Source organism: Eriocheir sinensis, chromosome 49, assembly GCF_024679095.1.
Source record: "Eriocheir sinensis breed Jianghai 21 chromosome 49, ASM2467909v1, whole genome shotgun sequence".
NCBI lineage: Eukaryota > Metazoa > Arthropoda > Malacostraca > Decapoda > Varunidae > Eriocheir > Eriocheir sinensis.
Genome location: NC_066557.1, coordinates 6,226,964 through 6,250,963, shown reverse-complemented (window position 1 = coordinate 6,250,963; position 24,000 = coordinate 6,226,964). Strand labels below are relative to the sequence as shown.

The 24,000-nt window shown below is 46.0% G+C and overlaps 1 protein-coding gene across 1 annotated transcript in view; it reads left to right on the top strand.

The window, feature by feature from the left end:
- The window catches only part of LOC126981753 (neurobeachin-like), a 56,916-nt gene that overhangs the window by 20,207 nt on the left and 12,709 nt on the right, over positions 1–24,000 (top strand). The window contains exons 6-23 of the mRNA XM_050833276.1: positions 425–582; positions 2,201–2,227; positions 3,081–3,294; positions 5,062–5,284; positions 6,010–6,152; positions 8,295–8,485; positions 8,876–8,984; positions 9,824–9,905; positions 10,801–10,952; positions 11,087–11,251; positions 11,921–12,097; positions 12,892–15,328; positions 17,251–17,452; positions 18,470–18,623; positions 19,392–19,571; positions 20,456–20,605; positions 21,178–21,285; positions 21,735–21,915. Of these exons, the coding sequence (XP_050689233.1) occupies positions 425–582; positions 2,201–2,227; positions 3,081–3,294; positions 5,062–5,284; positions 6,010–6,152; positions 8,295–8,485; positions 8,876–8,984; positions 9,824–9,905; positions 10,801–10,952; positions 11,087–11,251; positions 11,921–12,097; positions 12,892–15,328; positions 17,251–17,452; positions 18,470–18,623; positions 19,392–19,571; positions 20,456–20,605; positions 21,178–21,285; positions 21,735–21,915 (5,053 nt within the window). The remainder of the gene's footprint in view (positions 1–424; positions 583–2,200; positions 2,228–3,080; positions 3,295–5,061; positions 5,285–6,009; positions 6,153–8,294; positions 8,486–8,875; positions 8,985–9,823; positions 9,906–10,800; positions 10,953–11,086; positions 11,252–11,920; positions 12,098–12,891; positions 15,329–17,250; positions 17,453–18,469; positions 18,624–19,391; positions 19,572–20,455; positions 20,606–21,177; positions 21,286–21,734; positions 21,916–24,000) is intronic.

The window sequence follows — 24,000 nt, the reverse complement described above, 5'->3', positions numbered from 1 at the left end:
CCAAAAATAAAAATAAAATGCAGGTGGAGAGATGAAATTAGAACCTTTGCCGGAGCAGGATAGACACCTTAGATAAAGAACCAGGTGGAGAGATGAAATAAAAATCTTTGCCGGAGCAGGATAGACACATTAGATAAAGAACCAGGTGGAGAGATGAAATAAAAATCTTTGCCGGAGCAGGATGGAAAATGTTGACACCTGATAGAGATGGAGGACGTTGGGAAAGGCTGAACCTGAAGATGACTATTCTTGATGATGATGAGTATTTTGTTACTAGGGGAAACATTAGAGTAAGAAACTTTTATGTGAAGCTTACATGCACCTAAAAGCGGGTAAAGTTATGTATGATTTGTCTTATGTATGATTTTTGCTAATTCTATAAAAGTCAATAGGTACTTATCCCCCCCATCTCTCTCTCTCTCAGGACGTGAAGGCGGTGGTCACACACAGCATCCACAGCACCCTGAACAGCATGGGCGGCATCCAGGTGCTGTTCCCCCTCTTCCAGCAGCTCGACCTCCCGCACGACACGCCGCCCGCCATCACCGACTACTACGCCACCACCAAGACGCCCTCGCTGGGGTACGAGGGGAGGGGGCGGGGTGTTGGGTGAGGTTGAGAGGGGAGGGGGAGGATTAGTGTGTTTGTTTTAGATTTGTAGAGTTAAATAAAGTGTTAGTTTTTTTTATTGTTTGTTAGGTTGAAAACGGTCGTTTTTTTAAAGATGTTTCGTTAGTTAGGATGCTTGTTAGATGTTTGTGTTTGGGATGTGTGAGGCTGAGAAGGGTCACGCTGCTCTTCCGTTGTCGTATATGTCTTCAGCTAACTTTCAACCCCCGTAAAACTATAGGAAAGAATGTAGAGACCAAAACAAGTGTGAAAATAGCGATGAAATGTGTGGGGGAACCGCGGAGGCCGCGGCGGCGGAGTAGCCCTGTGCGTTGACACGTGTAAACATATGGAGATCGAGGGGAGCGAATCCCCCTCGTTAGAAGGTTCATGTATATTCATTTGCCTTTTAGTGACCCTTAAGGGGGTGGAAGGGGGCGAACCCCCCCAGTTAGCAAGAGCGTGAACACTCCTATTGGATTCCAGCCGTGGTGAGCCGCGGGTTTTGGCCGCCGCCCGCAGCCGCGCGGGTTCCCACACGCATTTCATGGTTATTTCCACAGTTGTTTTGATCTCCACACTCTTTCCTAGGGTTTCCCGGGAGATTTAAAGGTTAGCAGAAGACATATATGGCAACGGAGGAGCAGTTAGTTAGGTAGGAAACGTGGTATCGCCTCGTCCAGAAAACGAGTCTTCATCGAAGGCTCGTTGGAGAGGGAGTGTGTGCCTCGGACGGGCGAGGCTGTGAGGCGCGTACGGAATTTTTATTTTTGTTTGGGTTTGCTTGGAAAGGGTCGTTAGTGAGGATGTGTTGTAGGTGTTTGAGGTTAAATAGGAGCGTTTGTAAGGATGTTTGTTATGTGTTTGTGTTTTGAAGGTGCGAGGTTTAAATGAGCGTTTGTCAGGATGGTTGAAAAGATTTATTTGTTAGGTTGTTTGTTTTTGGACGTGTAAGGTTAGGAGGGGGCGTTTTTAGGCTTTAGATGCTTTATTTATTTTTTGTCTTGTTTTAATTTTTGTTTTGATGCAGGGTTTGATTTTTAGGCCTTGTTCTTATTTCGGGGTTAGGATGTGGTGTTGTCTGCCGTCCCGTGTCGTGAGACATCCCATCCTGAACTGCGCATCGCGGAACCCAATCTTTACCATCACAGAGTAACTAAGTGAAGCATCTAAGTGTACAAAGTACCAAGGAGGTCCTGAAAAGCGGTGCAAAGCGGAACAGGTCACAAGAAAAAGGTGAATGTTGATACCCTTGTTATATACACACATACGTCATCATTTGCTTACTCGGGTGGGACAGATCCCGACAAGCAGTCGACAAAAGACACGGTACCGTGTCGAAATTCATGTATATATTCAGGACGGGATGTCTCACGATATGGGATGGCTGACGACACCACAAGGGTGCCTGTGTATTTTTATTTTTTTTCATTTGTTTTAAGCAAGAGATGCTTGCTTGAGGATAGTGTTTGCATTTGTGTTATTGTTAGTTTGTTTTATGTAGTGTTTGTTTAAGTTAGGGGTGTTTTTTTTTTTTTATTAGGATGATGGTATTTATTTATTTATTTACTTTTATTTACTTATTTTTCAGGTTAGACGAAATTGTGTTTGAGTTAGGGTAAGCATTTGTCTTTTTTGGTTTGTTTTATTTCTTAAGACTAAATAAGGGTGCCTGTTTGTGGTTAGGATATGATTATTTTCTTTATCTTTTCATTTTTTATGCCAGAAAGGTTTGTTTTTAGTAGTGTTTTTTTTATGGTTTGTTTTCATTGTTCAACCTTCTGGTGTTTGCTTCTGGTTAGGATATGTAAGTGTGTGTGTTTTCTTCAGTGTTTTATTTATTTATTTTTTATTAGGGTATGGTTGTGTGTGTGTGTGTGTGTGTGTTTTGGTTAGGACATGTTTGCATCTGGGTTTTTTTCTGGTTTATTCATTGTTTTACATTTTAACCTGCGAGTGTATTTGAGAGGGTGTTGTTATATAGTCTTGTACACCACTTCACCACCTCTACATCACTACCACATCACTACCACATCAGTATTAACATCACACACTTCAGACATCACCAACACCACCTCACCGTTCACCACCACCACCACCACCACCTCACTACCACACCACTACAGCACTAACACCTCTCAACCACCACCAACATCACCTCACCACTCACTAATAACATCACCACCACGAATACCAACATCACCTCCTCCCAGAATGGACCTCTCTTTTAGCCACTCTGTAATTTTTTTAGGAGCAGCAAGTAGCATTTTTTTTTTTTTTTTTTTTGTGTGTGTGTGTGTGTGTGTGTGTGTGTGTGTGTGTGTGTGTGTGTGTGTGTGCCCTTGAGCTGTCTCCTTTGCGGAAAAAAAAAAAAAAACATTACCCACTACCACCCCACACACCACAATCCCTATCACCACCAACACCACCACTAACACACCACCACCAGTAACACCACCCACCATCCACAGGTCCACGCTGGTCGGGTTTATCTGTGAGATGGTGGAGGGCTGCAGCACGGTCCAGCAACACATGGTCCAGAACCGCGGCTTCCTGGTCATCTCCCACCTCCTGCACCGCTCCTCCCGACACCACATCACCATGGAGGTCCTCACAGCCTTCCTCAAGCTCACCAAGTTCCTCGTCACCTGTCCAAACTCCAACTCCGATCTGTTACTGAAGCAGGTAAGGGGAAGGAGTGTTTGTGAGTTGAAGATGAGGAGGTAGAAGGAGTTGTGAGATGATAGTAAGACAAAAAATGAAAAGGAAGAAAAGATGACGAGGGAAAAGAAGAAAGAGGACTTTAATGGAATGATAGGACGGACATGGAGCAGATTGTAAGACACAGAAGAGGAGGATATAAGGAGGTTTACCTGAAGAATAGGATTAGAAAAGAGGATAAATTGAAGGAAAAGAAGAATGAAAGAAAGATTTGAATGGAATGAGATGAAATGAGGAATTGTGGAATGAGATTAAGGTAGGGAAGAAGAGGAGAAAAAGGAGGCAAACTGAAGGAAAGAAAGAGGAAGAAAAAGGATGAATTACAGGAAAAAAATGGAATAAGGAAATGGAGGAGGAGGAGGAGAAAGAGGAACCTTAACAATAGGGAAAAATGAGAAGAAAAGAATGTATTGATAAAAAGAAAAGAAGAAAGGAAGGAGGATTTGGATGGAAGGAAGAGAAAGAAGAGAAGGAGGAAGAAAGGTAAAAGTATGTAGAAAAGGAGAAGAAAAAGATGCATTAATAGAAGAGAAGAAAGAAACGAAGACAAGGATGGAATGAGGAGAAAGAGGAGGAGGAATAAAAATAAAAATATGTACAGAAGGAGAAGAAAATGAAGAATTGATAGAGAAGAAGAAAGGAAGGAGGAAGAAAGATAAAAATATGTACAGAAGGAGAAGAAAATGAAGAATTGATAGAGAAGAAGAAAGGAAGGAGGAAGAAAGATAAAAATATGTACAGAAGGAGAAGAAAATGAAGAATTGATAGAGAAGAAGAAAGGAAGGAGGAAGACAGACAAAAATATGTACAAAAGGAGAAGAAAACGAATTGATAGAAAAAGAAGAAATGAAGGAGGAGAAAAAGGAGGAGGAGGAAGAAGAAAGATAAAAATATGTACAGAAAGAGAAGAAAAGGACATATTGATAAAAAAGAAAAAAGGAAGGAACAAGGAAAAAGCTAAGGAGGAGGAGGAGGAGAATGAGGAAGATAGATAAAACTGTGTACATATCAATTTCACAACCAGTTTTGTCGGAAGTTTGGTAGTGACAGGCAGGCGACTCCGTTTGAGAGAGAAAAAGAATCCGGCCACTGTCTCGCTTCACTTCCCAGATCGTTGCTTCTATCGACAGTTTTCCCGGAAGTCTGTCAAGGGAAAATACTCACTCGACAGAAACGCTTTTTTAACTTTCGTCAGTGAACTCGCTTGTCTTGTTAGCATAGAAGATCAGATGGTTTTGTTGTGAACTCTTCGGCTATTGTCAGTCAGACGTGATGTGTTGTTGGTGAGGAAAATGTCACCTCTTAGGAAAATGTCACTTCTTCCAACATTTTTCAGTCTTCTAAGCCTCGTTCAGTCTCCCTTTACTCTTTCACACTCTTCCTCACCCCTTTCACACTCCCTTTCCTCTTTCACACTTCTACTCACCCCTTTCCCACTCCCCTCACCTCTCCTCTTTCCATCTCACACTTCCATAATTCTCTCCCTAACCTTTCATACTCCTCCTCACCTCTCCCACTCCCACAGCCTCTCCCCTTCCCATCTCACACCTCCCCAAATGTCACCCCTCACCACTCAGCACTCCCCTGAACCTCTCTCCCTCACCTCGCACTCCTCCTCACCACTCACACTCCCCCAAACATCTTACCTCACATTCCCTCTCACCTCTCACACTCTACCCCATCACCTCACACTCTCCCCACCCCCTCTCTCACACTCCCGTCTCCCCACAGCTCCTGGACCACATACTCTTCAACCCATCGCTGTGGATCTACTCCCCGGTCACGGTACAGATGCGCCTCTACACCTACCTGGCCACGGAGTTCCTCTCGGACGCGCAGATCTACGGGTCGGTGCGGCGTGTGTCCACAGTGCTACAGACCATGCACACCCTCAAGTACTACTATTGGGTGGTGAACCCCAGGGACAAAAGTGGCATCAACCCCAAGGGACTAGGTGTGTAAGGGTACAGTGGGGTTGTATGGGGTTTAGTGGTGGGTTGGAATTGAATAGGGGTAAGAAGGTTTGGAATTGGTTTAATGGTGTGGAAGGATATTTATTGGGTGTAAAGAGATGGGTTTTGGAAGCTGTGTAATGGTGTGTAATCAGTCAGTCAGTAAATAAATCAGTTGATCACTCAGTCAATTAGCCAACCAGTGAGGAGCATTAGTTTTGTGGGCTTTTTTTCCCTAATTTTTTTTAATGTTTGCTCCTCTGTACTTCTCTTGTGTTAAAAATAATCACTGAATCACTGTCAACCAGTTCATCAATCAATCAGTCAATCAACCAATGGGCAGCACTCATTTTGCAGTTGTTGGTTTTTGCATTGTTTTTGTGTTTGCCCTCGACTGCTGCTTCCTTTGGTGAAAAAAAATATGCCACTCTGTCACTCATTCATTCACACACACACTCACTCACTCACTCATTCATTCACACACTCACTCACTCACTCACCCACTCACTCACTCATTCACACTCACTCACTCACGCACCCACTCATTCACTCACTCACCCACTCATTCACTCACCCACTCATTCACTCACTCACCCACTCATTCACTCACTCACCCACTCATTCACTCACTCACTCACTCACTCACTCACTCACCCACTCATTCACTCACTCACCCACTCATTCACTCACTCACTCACTCACCCACTCACTCAATCCCTACCCCCAGACGGCCCGCGCCCCACCGACAAGGACGTGGTGAGCCTGCGTGCCTACATGTTGCTCTTCCTGAAGCAGCTCATCATGATCGGCAACGGCGTGAAGGAGGACGAGCTGCAGGCCATCCTCAACTTCCTCTCCACCATGCATGAGGTGAGGAGTGGAGGGAGGCGTGATGGGGAGAAGGGTCAGGGGAGGGAAAGAGGATAAGGGAGACTGTTTAGGAAGTAGAGGTGAGGGAGAGAGAGTGAAAAATATAGATGACTGTGGGTTGTGAGGATGGTATGGGAAAGGAAATGAGGAAGAGAGAAGGGAGGGGAAGGGAAGAGAAGGGAAAGAAGTCGAAGGAAAGTAAGGCAAATACAAGGAAGGAAAAAGAAAGTAAGGTAAGGGAAGTAAAGAAGGAACAGGGACAGGGAATGATGAAAAGAAAGGGACAGAGACAGAAAAATGACGAAAAGGAGAAGAGAAGAAATATGGGAAAGGAAAAGAAGTAGAAGGTAAACCGAGGGGAAGGGAAGGAAAAGGAAAGGAGGGTAAGGGAAAGAAGGAAGGTAAGGGAAGGAAAGGAAGAGAGAATTAAATTTGGTGTCAGGGATGGGGAAAGATGATTTGGGAAGGGGAGGTGAGGAAGAGAGAAGCATTTAAAGGGTCAGGAATGGGAAAGATGATTTGGGAAGGGGAGGAAAGGAAAAGAGAATAGAATAAGGTGTCAGGGACTGTGATTGAGGATTAGGAAGACTGATATGGAAGGGAAGGAGAGAACAGAGGCTAGGGGTGAGAAAGATGAGTAACACTTTCGCGCATGTGGATACGACATACACGTCAGTATAATTGTCTGGTCAAAAAGCACGGCTTATCATTGACGCAATAGTCACGTCAACGATACAAAAAAATTCACCAAAAATTCTGTAATTCTCATTGGCGCGTGATACTTGGTCTGTAGACAGGCTAGCGCATGTCGGCTCAAGGTAAGCTGATAGACCCTTCTTGCTGAGAAATTTTCCTGGTGACTGGTGAAAATCTCTTCAGTTGACTCTCTCTAGCGGTCGCGGACGGGTTAGTGTGTGGCGGGGGGCAGGGTTACCAAAGATTTTTTTCTTTCAAGCATAACTCATCAACTATACGTCATATAAGAAATTTGAAACTAACATTGTATAGGTAATGATCTGTTCTTACATTTTTGAAAAACTTTCTTTTCGTTTTTTCAAATATATGACCGTTGTAATTGGTGTAACAAAATTCCGCTTGTTGCACTAATTAGCTCATAAATGTCCGCTTGTCTTGTCATGGAGCACAATTTGTTATGTTCCTCCTCCTTCCAGGTGAAAATGTGAGTTTTTTTTATTTCAGAAATCGGTCCGTGTCACTTCAACTCACAATAACTCGGTAAAATATAAAACAAACATTATTTTATTTTCTTTCCATATGAAAGAGCTTACAATTTACACTGGAATGTATGTTGTTTCATAAAAGTGAACCGTGCAAAAGATTCGATAAACGATATTTGAAAAAAATTATACCACGCCTCCCAATAGCCAGTTAGGTGTGCGTTTTGGACGAGAAAATCAGATGGGAGGGTGTGTGCGAGTGTTAAGGGGTGGGGAAGGGAAGGTGAGAAAGAATGGAATAAAGGATCAGGAATAAAAACAACAACTAGGGATTGGGAAGGCAGCTGGGAAGGGAAGGTAAAGAAGAGAGAAAAAAATAAAGAGTTAGGGATGATTTGGTGATGATTGGGGATTAGCAAAAGAAAAACATTATAGGAAGGTTGCTGAGGAAGAGAGAACAAGGATAAGGGGGAAGAAAAACTATTGGGGGTTGGAAAAACAGTTTATGAAGGGAACGACGATTAGTGGGCTTTTTTTTTCTCTTTTCTTTTTTTTTACATTTTTTTTTGTTGCCCTTGAGCTGTTTCTTTAGCTGTTAAAAAAAAAAAAAAAAGGAAGAAAGAAAGAACAAGGATTAACCCAGTAGCAGCGACTGGACAAATTTGTGCCATGATTTAAACCCCCAAAATAGATGCTACATAAACTGATCACAAATGCTTTGATATATATTATGAAATGATTTGTGTGAGTGGTGATTTTTTTCTCATTTTTGTTGCTTAGAGGGACCATTAAGAAACATGATCCCCGCTGCTACTGGGTTAAGGATGTCAAAAAGGGTTGTGGATTAGCAAGACAGCTTAGAGAGGGGAGATGAGAAAGAGAGAACATGATAAATGGTCAGGGATAAGAGACATGATTGGGGATTGGCGACACAAACTAATAACATTCTCCTCCTCACTCCCAGGACGAGAACCTTCACGATGTGCTGCAGATGTTGATGTCGCTGATGTCGGAGCACCCGTCATCCATGGTTCCAGCCTTCGACGCCAAGCATGGGGTACGCACCGTCTTCAAGCTGCTGGCCTCCGAGAGTCAGCTGATCCGCCTCCAGGCCCTCAAGCTGCTCGGATACTTCCTCTCTCGCTCCACCCATAAGTAAGTGTGTATTTACCTAGTTGTAGTTTTACAGGGCCTGGGCTTATGCTTGTGTGGTCCCGTCTCCATATCTGTATTTGCACACTCTTCACTGATACTACATCCTCACTTAGTCTGTTCCAAACCTCTATGTTTCTTTATGTCTCTCAAGTATCTTCTTTTCCTCATCTTGTTACCCCTCGTGCGTTGCTGACATTTCTTCCTTCCTTAGTGTGTGTGTTTGTGTGTGTGTGTGTGTGTGTGTGTGCATTGTTTTTTATATGTATTCCTGTACACACTAGTTCATATTCATTTGCACACTCGTCTACACACTCATTCACACACTCATTTACACTCATTCACACTTTCATTCCCGCACCCTTACTTAGACAAACTTTCATTTCCACTCAGGAGAAAGTACGATGTGATGAACCCACACAACCTCTACACCCTGCTGGCGGAGAGACTGCTGGTTCACGAGGAGTCTCTAACCCTCTCCACCTACAACTGTCTATATGAGGTAAGGGGGAGGAGGAGGAAGAGGAGGAGGGGTAGTACTTATAGGGGCTGTAACTGGGTCTGTTTACGGAAGGCGGAGGAAGAAAAGTAGTGGTGTTGGTATTTGAACTGTTCGAAGGAAGGAGAAGGAGGAAGAAAAGGAGGGAAGAAATCTGAAGAGGAATGGGACGAAAGGAAGAGAAGAAAGAATTGGTGGAAGAGGAGGAGGAGGAGGAGGAGGAAGAAGTTTGAGGAGGTATGGAAGGGAAGGAAGAGAAGAAAGAATTGGTGGGTGGAAGAGAAGGAGGAAGAAATCTGAAGAGGAATGGGATGAAAGGAAGAGAAGAAAGAATTGGTGGAAGAGGAGGAGGAGGAGGAGGAGGAAGAAGTTTGAGGAGGAATGGAAGGGAAGGAAGAGAAGAAAGAATTGGTGGGTGGAAGAGAAGGAGGAAGAAATCTGAAGAGGAATGAGATGAAAGGAAGAGAAGAAAGAATGGGTGGGTGGAAGAGGAGGAGGAAGAAGCTTGAGGAGAGAAGGAAGAGCAGGAGGAGGAAGGAAATCAAGGGAAGAATTTGGAGTGCGAAAAGGAGAAAGAGGAAAAGAAGGATTGTAGGAATAGAAGAGAAGGAGGAGGAGGAGGAATTGAGGGAAAGGCGTAAGAGGATTAAAAGGAAGGAAGGAAAAGAAGAAGTTTTATTTATTTATTTATTTATTTTTACAGCAGAGGAGACAGTTCAAGGGCGCAAAAAAAAGAAAACAATAATAAAAAAGCCTGCAATTGAAGGATAAAATAAAGGGGTGTCTAATCTATACTTTCCTCACCTTTCCACTCTCTCACCTGTCATCTCGTTAACCTCCAGATCCTCACCGAACACATCAGTCAACAGGTCATGTACTGTAAGCATCCGGAACCTGAATCCCACTACCGCCTGGAGAACCCGAGTGAGTCATCCGTTTTTTGTCTCTTTGTATGTGTGTTTGAATGTTTGTCTTCCTTTGTTCATCCATGTGTGAGTTTGTGCATCCATCATCCGGAACCTGAGTCTCACTATCGCCTGGAGAACCCAAGTGAGTCATCCGTCTGTGTTTGTGTGTTTGAATGTTTGTCTTCCTTTGTTCATCCATATGTGAGTTTATGCATCCATCATCCGGAACCTGAGTCTCACTATCGCCTGGAGATCCCAAGTGAGTCATCCGTTTTGTGTTTGTCTCTTTGTTTGTGTGTTTGAATGTTTGTCTTCCTTTGTTCATCCATATGTGAGTTTGTGCATCCATCCGTTCACCCACCTTTATGTTCTTTAATCCTTCCCTTCATCCATTCATTCCTTTCTCGTCCTCATCCATGTTTTCATTGCTTTTTCCACCCAAATACTAATGCTCTCACTCATCCACTTACTCATTCATCCATCTGTTAATTCACCTTTATGTTCATCAGTCCTTCCCTTCATCCATTCCTTCTTCCTTTCTCATCCTCATCCATATTTTCATTGCTTTTTTCACCCAGCTACTAATGCTCTCACTCATCCACTTATTCATCCATTCTTTCATTCCTTCATCTCTTCATCCGTTTTTTTACAGCAACGGAAGCAATTATTCACTCCTACTCTCCCCTGCTCTCCCATTCATCCACTCATCCATCAACTCATTCATCTATTCCTTTCCCTCCTTCTTGCATTCATTTCTTTCCTCATCCTCTTCTACATCCATTTTCCCACTCATCCATCAACTCAATTCTTTTCCTTTCATTCATCTCTTCCCTCATCCACACATACTTCCATTCTTCCAGTCATTCACCAGATTCTGCAGCTCATCCACTCACCCGCTCCCCCCTCCACAGTGATCCTGAAGGTGTGCGCGACGCTCATCCGCCAGAGCAAGCCGTCGGACAGCCTGATGGAGGTGAAGAAGCTGTTCCTCTCCGACATGACTCTCCTGTGCAACAACAACAGAGACAATAGAAGAACGGTCCTGCAGATGTCCGTTTGGCAGGTGTGTGTGCGTGTGTGTGTGTGTGTGTGTGTGTGTGTGTGTGTGTGTGTGTGTGTGTGTGTGTGTGTACCTTCTCCTCCCTCTTCCTCTCTCTCTTCCCTCATCCACCCACTCATAACGTCATCCACACACAGGAGTGGCTCATCGCGCTGGCCTACATCCACCCGCGCTCCACCGAGGAACAGAAGATCAGCGACATGGTGTACTCCCTCTTCCGCATGCTGCTCCACCACGCCATCAAGTACGAGTACGGCGGATGGCGGGTGTGGGTGGACACACTGGCCATCGTACACTCCAAGGTGGGTGGTGGTGGTGGTGGTGGTGATGGTGGTGGTGGTGGTGTTACCTTATTAATACTGTACCATAATTCCTGAAGAAGTGCTGCAGTCATTTTCAAGCTGTATTTAGCATTAGTTAGACCTCATCTCAACAATGCAGATCCAGTTCTGGTCATCTTACCAAAGAATAGACACCAAGATTTTAGAATATGTGCCAGGAGGGTGACAAAAATGATTCACCGGTTGAGAAACTATCATATAAGAATTGACTTAAGCACTGAAATCTGCACTGTCTAGAAAGATGATAAGTGCGAGAAGACTTGATTATAGTTTATAAATGGATGAAGGACTGTAATAAGGGTGATATTGATAAAGTTTCTGTGGCAAGTGAACCAGGTAGGACACGTAACAATAGGTTCAAGTTGGATAAATTCGGATTCAACAAAGTCATAGGCAAAAATTGGTTTACTAATGGAGTGGGCGATGCATGGAACAAGCTTTGCAGACATGTGGTGCGTGACAGCACAATAGATAGATTCAAGAAAAGGTTAGATAAATTTACTGAGAGTAAGGTTAGGTGGGGTTAGGTTTACAGGAGCTGCCTTGTATAGCCCTCATGGCCTCTTGCAGACTCCTTATGCTCTTACATTCTCCTAATTACCCACCACTCACCTCATAACCCTCCCGCAGGTGTCGTACGAGGAGTTCAAGCTTCAGTTCGCCCAGATGTACGAGCAGTATGAACGGCACCGCTCCGACAACATCACGGACCCGGCTATCCGCCAGCAGCGCCCCATCTCCACCATCTCCGGCTGGGACAGCAGGCAGTACTACGTCAACGCCGAGGCCTACCGCAACGGTGCTGAGGTGCGTGGTGATGGGGGTGGTGGTGATGAGGGGAAATGGTGGTTGTGATGAAGGGAGGAGATGATGTCTGGTAGTGATGGTGATGATGGTGCTGGTGGGAAGATGGTGGTATTGGTGGAGGGAGATGGTGGTGGTGATGGTGATGAGTGATGATGGTGGTGATAAACGGTTGTGATGAAGGGAGAAGGTAATGTTTGGTGATGATGGTGAAGGAATGGTGGTGTCTAGAGGTGGTGAGGATGGTGATAAAAATGGCTGTGAGGATGAGAGATGGTGGTGTCAGGTGGTGATGGTGATTAGGAGAGTAATAATATATTTTTGTGATAAGGAAAGCTGGTAATACTGATAAGGATAAACAGCTGTGATGACGGTAATAAGAGTAAATTTTGATGGTTTGGACAATATTAATGGTCAAGTTACCCCTTACTTCTCCCCTTTTTCCTTCATAGATTGAGATAGACAAGACTTTCCCATTCTCTTCTATCATATCTTGTATCTGGACACCTCTCCTCCTGAAATTGACCTCTCTCTTGGCCACGTCTTTGGATTCTTTTTGGGAGCAGCGAGTAGCGGGCTTTTTTTATTATTGTTTCCTTTTTTTGTGCCCTTGAACTGTCTCCTTTGTTGTAAAAAAAAATAATTACTCCTCCTCCTCCTCTTAATTTTCTTTACTCATTCTCCTTTTTCCTTCATAGATTAAGATAGACAAGATTTTCCCATTTTCTTCAATCATTCCTAATCCTCCTCATCCTCCTTCTAATTCCCTTCACTCATTCTCCTTTTTCCTTCCCCAGATTGAGATGGAAAAGCCCCCGGCAATTGGAAACGGAAAGATGATCGCAAGTGACGAGGCAGAGTGTCTGTCCGAGCCGATCCCTAAGGTCCCGATTGAGCCAGGGCAGAAAATTGATCGAGAAGTTAGAGAAGGCAGGGAGAGGGAAGCGAGAGAAAGAGAAGGAAGGGAAGGAGGAGAAGAAGTAGAGTTGAACAAAGAAGAAAAAACAGCATTGCCAAGTAGAGTGGAAATTGAGAACACCAAAGTCATCCCTATCGAGGCAAAGAAAACGGAGGTGACGAAAATGGAAGTCGAGGGGGAACCGTCCTTATCCACCTCCTCCACCACTGGGGAGAGAACGAATGTGGAGGTGGAGTTAGTGGATAATAAAGCACTGGAGGAAGAGAAGCAGAGAGAAAAGGTGGAGCAGGAGGAAAGCGTGAAAATTGAGGACTTGGCGAAGGAGGAAAAGGAAGAAAAGAAAGAAGAAGGAAGCAAAGAAGATGAGGACAGGAAGAAGAAGGAAGAGAAGAAGGAGGAGGAGGAGGAGGAGGAGAAGAAGGATGAAGGGAAGAAGGAGTCACCCAGGAAGGAAGAACAGGAGGTGACAAAGAAGGAGGAGGAAGAGGAAGGAAGGAAAGAAGGGAATGAAGAAAACAAGGAAGAGGAAGAAGGAACGAAGGAAAAGAAGGAAGAGGAGAAGGAAAAAGAAGAAGAGAAAACTGAAGGAGGAGAGGAGAGACTAAAGGAAGACTCCATTGATACCAGTAAAAGTGGAGGAGAGGAGGAAAGTGGAGGAGGAGAAAAGGAGGTAGTGGAGGAAGCAAGTGGAGATGCAGCCTCCCATACTCTTCCACCTCCTCCACAAGAAGCCATTGCCACTATATCGGGTAGTCTCCACTTGAAGGAAAAGGAGGCTAAGGGGGAAAGTGGAGGAGGTGAAAAGGGTGGAGGAGGAGGTGAGGAAGGTGGAGGAGGAGGTGAGGAAGGTGGAGGAGGAGGTGAGGAAGGTGGAGGAGGAGGTGTGGAAGAGAAAAACTCCACCACCATCTCCACCACCACCACCTCAACACCTGCGGAGGTTAACGAGCCTTCCACAGGTGAGGTGACGTCAGGTAGTGCCACAGGTGACCCCACACAGCAGCCACCTGACGACACCACCACCACCACCACCGCCACCATCACCACCGCCATCACCACCACCACCACCACCACACCACCATCAGAGACAGCCTGTGATAATGTACAAAGCTCCACTGTATCACCACCATCCACCACCACCTCCACTACCACTTCGGAAACCTCCACTACAGCTACTACCACTACTACTACTACTTCTGCTACCAGTAAAGAAGTACAAGAAAATTCCTCAGAACCGGGAACTTCCTCGACAGACACGCAAGCTTCCGGGGAAGTTTCTGACCCCCCAGTTTCCTCATCCCCCACCCCACCACCCCCCAGCTCCTCCTCCCCACCCCCTCCAGCCCCCCAGGACACACAGGGGCAGGGGGAGGGTGCTAAGGAGGAGAAAAACACCCCTGGGGATAGTATAGCTGAACCTGGGGAAAATACCTCGGAAGCTCCGGCATCAGGGGAAAGTTTAGGGATTTCTGCTCAAGAGGGGAAGACTGAGGAACATGTAGGGGAGAAAATCGGGGAAACTGCGGCGAAACAGGAGGAAACTACCCCGGAAACGTCAAAGCCAGAGGAGGTTACCCCTGAAACTTCGAAACAGGAGGAGGAGGTCAGCGTGGAAACGTCGAAACAGCCACAGCAAACACAGGAGAAGGAGACCACAGAGAGCGTCCAGCCCTCAGGGGAGACCAAAGAAAATGGGGATGAAGCGTCGCCATCACAGAAAACGGAAGACGCTACGAATCCACCGGAGACTAAACCAATTGAAACTGAAGAGAAGAAGGAAGTGGAGGAGAAGAAGGAGGAGAAGAAGGAGGAGAAGGAGATACCAAAGGAGGAGAAGAAGGAGATACCAGCAGATGAGGTCACAGAAGAAGAAGAAGGGGACAGAAGAAGCATCCCAACAGCATCTACCTCCACTACTTCCGCCTTGCCTCCACCGCTCCACACAGCCTCCACCTCAGTCATGGAGATGGCCGCTGAAACTCTCTCCCTCCCGAAGGAGTTTCCCGTCACGAGTTTAAACGTGGAAGAACCGCGGGACCAAGAATCACAGACGGAGGAAACTGGGGAAGAGGAGGAGGAGGAGGAGGAGGAGGTGAGGAGAGAGGTTGCCAGAGTACAAAAGGAGGTGGTGGGTGGAGACGAGGAGGTGGTGTTGGTGGAAGGGAGAGTGGAGGTAGAGGAGGACCTGGAGGTGGATGAGGAGGCGCGGAGGGCAGCAGCGGAGGGAGGGAGCCTGACGAAGGACCAGGTGGATCTTGGGCTGCGGAGGAGAGGCATTTCGCTCACCACCTTGGAGAGGGAAAAAGACCGACAGAGTAAGTGGATTATATTTTTTAATTATCGATCATTATTTATCCATTAATTTTCTTTCTTTTTCTCCTCCTTGATAAAAGTTTTTGACTGTCATTTAAGAGAAAACTTTTTAACACAATTTTAACTCTATTTTTCCTCAGTATTGATATTTTTAAGAGAGAAAGGGACAAAGTAAAGTTATCTTATATGTTATTCCTTATTTTAGTTTCTCCTTGCTAATGTTTTTTTAATGATTATTTTTATACAAACATTTACTCTATATATATCCTTACTAACCTCTTTTTCTCCATCACTGAATCGTATAGAGAAAACTTTACTTTAGTAGGTAATATTTTTTTGGTAATAATATTTAAAGAAGACAGTTTTTAGTATATTTTCTTCATCTTTATATTTTCTATTTGCTCTTAATTAATATTTTCGGCACTACTTGTCTATGGAAATCCTTACACACATATTTCTCACCTGCCAATCCTGTACCATCTCACCTGTTCTCCACCTCGTTAACCCTTGCCTCACCCCTTCTATTATCCATCCCTTCCTCACCCCTTCTGTTATCCATCCCTTCCTCACCCCTTCTATTAGCCATCCCTTGCCTCACCCCTTCTATTAGCCATCCCTTGCCTCACCCCTTCTATTATCCATCCCTTCCTCACCCCTTCTGTTATCCATCCCTTCCTCACCCCTTCTATTATCCATCCCTTCCTCACCCCTTCTGTTATCCATCCCTTCCTCACCCCTTCTATTATCCATCCCTTCCTCACCCCTTCTATTATCCATCCCTTCCTCACCCCTTCTATTATCCATCCCTTCCTCACCCCTTCTATTATCCATCCTTCTCACCCTTCTATTATCCATCCATTCCTCACCCCTTCTATTATCCATCCCTTCCTCACCCCTTCTATTATCCATCCCTTCCTCACCCCTTCTATTATCCATCCCTTCCTCACCCCTTCTGTTATCCATCCCTACATCCACCCTTCTCTTATCCATCCTTCCTCACCCTTCTATTATCCATCCTTCCTCACCCTTCTGTTATCCATCCCTTTCTCACCCCTTCTATTATCCATCCCTTGCCTCACCCCTTCTATTATCCATCCCTTCCTCACCCCTTCTATTATCCATCCCTTCCTCACCCCTTCTATTATCCATCCCTTCCTCACCCCTTCTATTATCCATCCCTTCCTCACCCCTTCTGTTATCCATCCCTTCCTCACCCCTTCTATTATCCATCCCTTCCGCACCCTTCTGTTATCCATCCCTTCCTCACCCCTTCTGTTATCCATCCTTCCTCACCTTCTATTATCCATCCTTCCTCACCCTTCTGTTATCCATCCTTCCTCACCCTTCTATTATCCATCCCTTGCCTCACCCCTTCTGTTATCCATCCCTTCCTCACCCCTTCTATTATCCATCCCTTCCTCACCCCTTCTGTTATCCATCCCTTCCTCACCCCTTCTATTATCCATCCCTTCCTCACCCCTTCTATTATCCATCCCTTCCTCACCCCTTCTATTATCCATCCCTTCCTCACCCCTTCTGTTATCCATCCCTTCCTCACCCCTTCTGTTATCCATCCCTTCCTCACCCCTTCTATTATCCATCCCTTCCTCACCCCTTCTGTTATCCATCCTTCCTCACCCTTCTATTATCCATCCCTTCCTCACCTTCTGTTATCCATCCTTCCTCACCCTTCTATTATCCATCCCTTCCTCACCCCTTCTATTATCCATCCCTTCCTCACCCCTTCTGTTATCCATCCCTTCCTCACCCCTTCTGTTATCCATCCCTTCCTCACCCCTTCTATTATCCATCCCTTCCTCACCCCTTCTGTTATCCATCCCTCTCTCACCCGTTCTGTTATCACCTTTATTTACCTTCCCCTGTCATCCATCTCATCCGTCAAACCCCTCGTCATCATCCACAGGTGACAACAGCGAGCGGAAGTCAGCATCCGTCTCTCGCAGCAGCTCCGTCGGATCCTCTCAGTCACACTCCCGGCAGATCTTCTCATCCGGCCCCACCCGCCCCCCCTTCAGGATACCCGAATTCCGCTGGTCCTACATCCACCAGCGGCTGCTCTCGGATGTCCTCTTCTCCCTGGAAACGGATATGCAAGTGTGGAGGAGGTGAGGAGGATGTGGATGTGTGGGTGGAAGAGATGTGGATGTTGGTGGTTGTGATGGATGTTGGATGATCTAATTAGTGTGTGAGTGTGTGTGTGGTGGTAGGTGGAAGAGATATGGATGTTGATGGCTGTGATGGATGTTGGATGATCTAATTAGTGGTAGATGTGGATGAGTGGATGCATTTGTGAGTGTGTGTGGTGGTAGGTGGAAGAGAAATGGATGTTTATGGTTGTGATGGATGTTGGATGATCTAATTAGTGGTAGATGTGGATGAGTGGATGCATTTGTGAGTGTGTGTGGTGGTGGGTGGAAGATGTATGGATGTGGATGGTTGAGTTGTGGTGGTTGCAGATGTTGGTTGATGATGAAGATATGGTAGATGTTGGTAGATGGATGATTTTGTGGATGGCTGTAGAAGTTGAGGTTGTAGAAGGGATTGATAACAGGCGGATGTTCAAACGTGGATGAGTGGATAAGCAGATGATTTTGCGTGGATGTAGTTGATGACAGTGATGATATCCGATGACACTTGTGATACTGATGATCGAAAAGCAAAACCATGAGTCTTAACCCGGTAGCAGCGACGGACCAAATTTGTGGCTTTACCATGTAACAGCGATGGGCCAAATTTGTGCCATGATATAAACCCCCCAAAATAGATGATGCATAAACTGGTCACAAATGCTTTGATATACTTTATGAAATGGTTTGGGTGAGTGATGATTTTTCTCATTTTTCTCACTTAGAGGGACCATTAAGAAACATGATCCCCGCAGCTACCGGGTTGATGAAAAAAAGAATAGGCCTAAGAAATGGAAAAAGTAAGCATGAAAAATTTAATCACCATTCTCTTCTCCTCCTCCTCCCTTCCTCTTTCTCCACCATTCACCCTTCCGCTTTCCTTTATCTCTCCACTTCTCCATTTCTTCATCTCCTCCTCCTCCCTTTCCCACACCTTTCCTTTATTTCTCTCATTTCTCACCTCTTATCCTCCTCCTCCTCCTCCTCCACACACAGCCACTCCACCAAGAGCGTTCTGGATTTCGTCAACAACAGCGAAAACGCAATCTTCGTGGTCAACACAGTCCACCTCATCTCCCAGCTGGCGGACAACCTCATCATCGCGTGTGGAGGCCTGCTTCCACTCCTCGCCTCCGCCACCTCCCCCAACGTGAGTGCGACAATCCACTTGACCCCAGCCTCACATGAACTGGTAGAGATGTTTATAAGATTGTGGATGAGATGAAGATTGGCAGAGCAGTTGAGTCAGATGAGGATGCTAGTGTTCTCCAGGGTGAACTAAATAGATTGTATGATTTGGTAGGGAAGTGGTAGATGGAATTCGTTGTCAGGAAGTAGAGTATTTTGAGTGTAGGCGGGAATAACCCCTCACATAGTTATTCGCTTAACCCATCCGCTGCGATTGGAACAAATTTGGCTTTCACACTGGTAGCCTGATAACATATACTCCCAGGTCTTTCTCTGCCTCTGTGGTGGATAGTGGAGTGTTTCCCACGTGGTATTGGTGTGCTGGATATCCCCTCTCAAGGTGCAATACTACATTTTTCTTCATTGAATTATAGCAGCCACTTTTTGATCCATTCCTGTTGCTTGGTGAGGTCTTCTTGTAGGAAATCCGCAGTCAACAGGTTAATGACACTCCCCTAAGCAGGTCTTGGAGTGAGAATTATCTAGGAGTCTTAGTGAGCTCTTATCTCCATCCAAGGACAAGCAGGGTACTGGGTTTCATTTCTAGGAATGTAAGGAATAGAAGTGCTGAAGTCATCCTTAAGCTAAACCCTTCACCCATCACCTTAGCCTGACACCCCCCATCATATCTCACCCTACACACCCCATCCCTCTCCCTATATCCCACCCCTCACACCTTACGCCCCTTACCCCTTTCCACTCACCCCTCACTCTCCCCCTCCTCCTGCAGAACGAGCTGGACGTGCTGGAGCCGACGCAGGGCATGGGCGTGGAGGTGGCCGTGTCCTTCCTGCACCGCCTCGTCAACATGGCGGACGTGCTCGTCTTTGCCTCCTCCCTCAACTTCTCCGAGCTCGAGGCGGAGAAGAACATGTCCAGCGGAGGGATCCTGCGTCAGTGCCTCCGCCTGGTGAGTGGAGGGGCGGAAGAAGGGAGGGAAAGGTTTAGAAGGAGGAAGGGAGGAGAAAGGAAGTGGTGGAAGAAGGAAAAATATGGAGAGAATAGGAGAGAATACAGAATAAGTGAAAGAGAATGAAAGTGGATGAGAGTGAGAGAAAAGGAAATGGAGAGGGAGAGAGAAGAGGAAGAGGAAAAGGAAGAGGAAGGAAGAGAAAGAGAGAGGAAAAGGAAGGAGGAGGAAGGAAGAGAAAGGAAGAGAAAGAGAGAGGAAAAGGAAGGAGGCAGAAGGAAGAGAAAGAGGAAGGAAGAGAAAGAGGAAGGAAGTGAAATAGGAAGGAAGTGAAAGAGAAAGGAAGAGAAAGACGGAGGAAGAGAAAGAGAGAGGAAGAGGAAGGTGGAGGAAGAAAGAGGAAGGAAAAGGAAGGAAGAGGAAGGAAAAGGAAGGACGAAAAAGAAAGAGGAAGAGAGAGAGAGAGAGAGAGAGAGAGAGAGAGAGAGAGAGAGAGAGAGAGAGAGAGAGAGAGAGAGAGAGAGAGAGAGAGAGAGAGAGAATTAATCCAAACTTTCAATCTTTCCCCATTTTTCTTTCCCTTCCTTTTCCTTCCCTTCCCTTCTCTTCCCTTCCCTTTCTTTTTACTTTACCCATTCCCACTATCCCTTGCACTCCCTTTCCCTTCCCTTCCCTTCCCTTCCTTTCCCTTCCCTTCCTCTTCACTTTACCCATTCCAACTACCCTTTTCATTTCCTCATCCTTTCCTTCCCTTCTCTTCCTTTCCCTTCCCTTCCTTATCACCTTACCCATTCCCATTAAACATTTCACTCCCTTATCCTTCTCTTCCTTTCCCTTCCCTTCCCTTTCTTACCCTCCCTCCCCTTACTCCCCCCTCCCCATAGGTGTGCACGGTAGCGGTTCGGAACTGTCTGGAGTGCCGGGAGCGGACGCGGCTACAGGAGGTCAATGGGGCGGGCGTTGGCAGCATCAAGCCCATCAACAAGTCCAGGCACATCCACTCCCTCATCCGTGGGGCCCAGGCATCCCCCAAGGTGTGTTTGTGGATGAGGGTGTATGTGAAGGTGGTGTGTGAATGTCTAGGTGGATTGGTGTGGATGACTGGATGACTATGTGGATGTAGGAGGATGGGTTGTGGGTGTGGGTGACTATAAATGGATGGATGTGTGTAGGTGAATGTGGATGAGTAAGATGGCTAGATGAGTGTATTTGTGGATGTATGTGGATGGGTTGTGTGGGTGTGTGGATAACTAAGTGGACGTCTGTGTAGGGAGGTGGATGGTGAGTGATCAGAATGGATGAGCGGTGTGTCATTAGGATATGGATGTGTGGTTGTGAGCGGTTAATTGATTCATTCCATCCCTTCCCTGGTACTGTATCTAACCCACTCCATCCATCCACTCTTCCTCAATCATTTCATTCACATTCCTCATCCTCATCCATTTTTATCACATGCCCAAACCATCTCACCCATTCAACCACCCCATCATCCACTCCCATGGCTATCTCATCCATATCAGACTCAGCATCTTTTTCAATCCCCTTTTTCCTCGTCCGTTTTTCTCTTCTCTTCCTTACCTTAATGCTTCCCTCGATCCCCCTTCAGAACATCGTGGAGAACCTTGGGACGCAGAACAGCCCAGTGAGGGACCCGGAGAAGCTGCTACAGGACATGGATGTGAACAGGCTAAGGGCGGTGATCTACAGGGATGTGGTGAGTGGCTGGACTGGGCTGTGATGGTCTTATATTTCTTTACAGGTTTTTATAGTTTTTTTTTGTATACTTCTGTTGCTTTATAGTTATTTTTTTTAGTTTTCATTTTCGTTTATAGTTTCAAATGTACCCAGGCCTATTACCCATTACCTTAACTAGCCTATTAACCCCATTCTTCCTAGTTCCCTTCATAATTTTCTAACCCATATCCTTCTCATTCCCTCATCCCCTTACCCTTTACCCATTACCCCATCCCCATTACCCATTAACCAACCCTTCACCCATTCCCAGGAGACCAAGCATACCCAGTTCCTGTCCTTAAGTAGCCCATTTACCCCATTTTTTCTAGTTTCCCTCAACAACCTTACCCATTCACCCACCCACACTCACACCCCTTATCCATTGCCTCTTCCCCATCACCCATTAACCAACCCATCTCCCATTCCCAGGAGGAGACCAAGCAAGCCCAGTTCCTGTCCCTGGCCATCGTTTACTTCATCTCCGTGCTCATGGTCTCCAAGTACCGCGACATCTTGGAGCCACCTTCCAATGCCCCAGCCTCCCCCCCACCCCCGCAGCCCCCCCAGCCCCCACACACCAACGGGGCCTTCACACAACACCACTTTTCAGGTGAGTGACTGGCGGGAGAGGGTGGGAAAGGAGAGAGGGAGTGTGTGAGGGGGAAGGGATGGATTTTGGGGATGGGAGAGGAAGGAGGGAGAGGCAGAAAGGAGGGATTTTGGAGTGAAGAAAGGAAGAGAAATAAAGGGAGAAAGAAAGAGTGAGGAAAATGATTTTGGGGACTAGGAAATTAGGGAAAGGGGGGAGTGAGAGAGGTAATTAGAAGAGTTAAGGGAGAGATTTAGAAAGAAAGAGAAAGAAGAGAGAAGGGAGAGAAGGAAAGATTTTCAGGGGGAAGGAAGGGAGGGAGAGGGAGATAGACAAGTTTTGTTGAAGGGAGGAAGAGAAGGGAGAGGGGGAAATGAAGGTCTTATGGAAGGGACAGAAGGAAAAGGAGAGATGGAAAGGGAAGAAGAGGAAAGTAAAAGAAAGGACAGGCAGAACTGGCAAAGGAAAGCAAGAGATAATGTTATTCCAACCAATCATTCGTGTCAGAAACAAAAAGTGGGCGGGGCTTATATGCCAAACTAGTGTAAACAGCCTATAATTGAAGATATATTAAGGAGAATGTGAGGGAAAGGAGGGAAGGAGAGAGCCTGACTCCTACCCTCCTTTTTCCTCCTCCTCCATTTCCACACCTAACCTACCTCCACCTTAACCAACGAAGGGAGCCAAGGGACGGAGGTAGGGGAGGAGGAGGTGGAGGAGATGATGGAAGCAAAGAAGAAGGAAGGGAAAGAGGAGGAGGAAGAGGACAAGAATAGAACAGGAGGAGGAGGAGGAGGAGGAGCAGTGGAGAAGAAGAGAACGAAGGTGAAGAAAGAAAAGGAGGAGGAGGAGGAAGGCTGGGAGGATGGTGTGGCTGTCCTCCCAATGGAACTCTCCACGACCATCTCCACAATCTCCGTTCCGCCCACCATGGCTAACATTAGTGTGACGACTGTGTCAACTGCCGCCCTTCCGTCCCTCACCCTCTCCGTCGCACCATCCACCCTCAAGCAGACTCATCCACCAGCCACCGTCCAGCAGTGCCTTCCCTCACCCATCGAAACAAAGGCACCAACCGAAGGCGCCACTGTAAAAAAGAAGCAGACCGTCCCACCACTCAAGGGAGCGGGAAAAGGTACCACAGGGAAAACACAGACCCCAGAGGTACCCCAGGTCTCAGGAAAGCCCCAGTCAGCCCCAATTCTACCCCAGTTCATGCAGACCCTAGATCCCAAGTACATCTATGGGGGCACGGGGGTTCTCGACAAGGAGAGAGACAAGGACTGGAGGAGGAGCTTGTTCGGGGGCATTGGGAAAGGGAAACGGAAGGAGGTGTTGGCTTCTACTGCATCCACCTCCTCTGCATCCACCTCCTCTGCATCTGCTTCCTCTTCATCCGTCTTGTCCAGCTCCACTCCAAAGGGAAAGAGTCCATCAAGAGGTACACATCCACACCTGTGTAGAAAGTTTGGACACCTGTAAAAATTTGGACCACTGTAAAATTTTGGATATGTAAGATTTTGGACACGTAAAAATTTGGACATGTAGAAATTTCGACATATAAAAATTTGGACACATTAGAATTTGGATACGTAAAAGTTTAGATCAGTGTAATATTGTGGACACCTGTAAAAGTCTGGACACGTAAAATATTTGGGAGATGATGTTAAGGAGCGTAAACAAGTGTATCGTAAGCACTGGTAGACAACATCGTACGCTTGTTGGCTACACTGCGCTAACTTGTCAACTGTCCGCCCATACACCGCTGCTGGTTGATATGTCTGTTTGTTATCATCACTATTATTATTATTATTATCATTATTATTGTTATTACTGAGCGAGTCATCTGTTGTGGAGCTTCTGTGGCTAGTGTTGTGTTTCTAGTGTTGTTAGTGTTGAGTATCAGTGTGTTTCTCTCACCCTAGATGGAGCTGTAATGTTAAGGGCACTTGTGGAGGCTTAGTGTCCTAGAGATATGTATTTTTTAATCTAGAATTTAATGTGTGTTTCTGTTTTTGTATTTCCTGAAGTCACGACCATCACTGTCATCATCTTAGCTGTTTATAGTCCACTGCAAAACAATGACCTTCTGCAAATTTTTTTTTT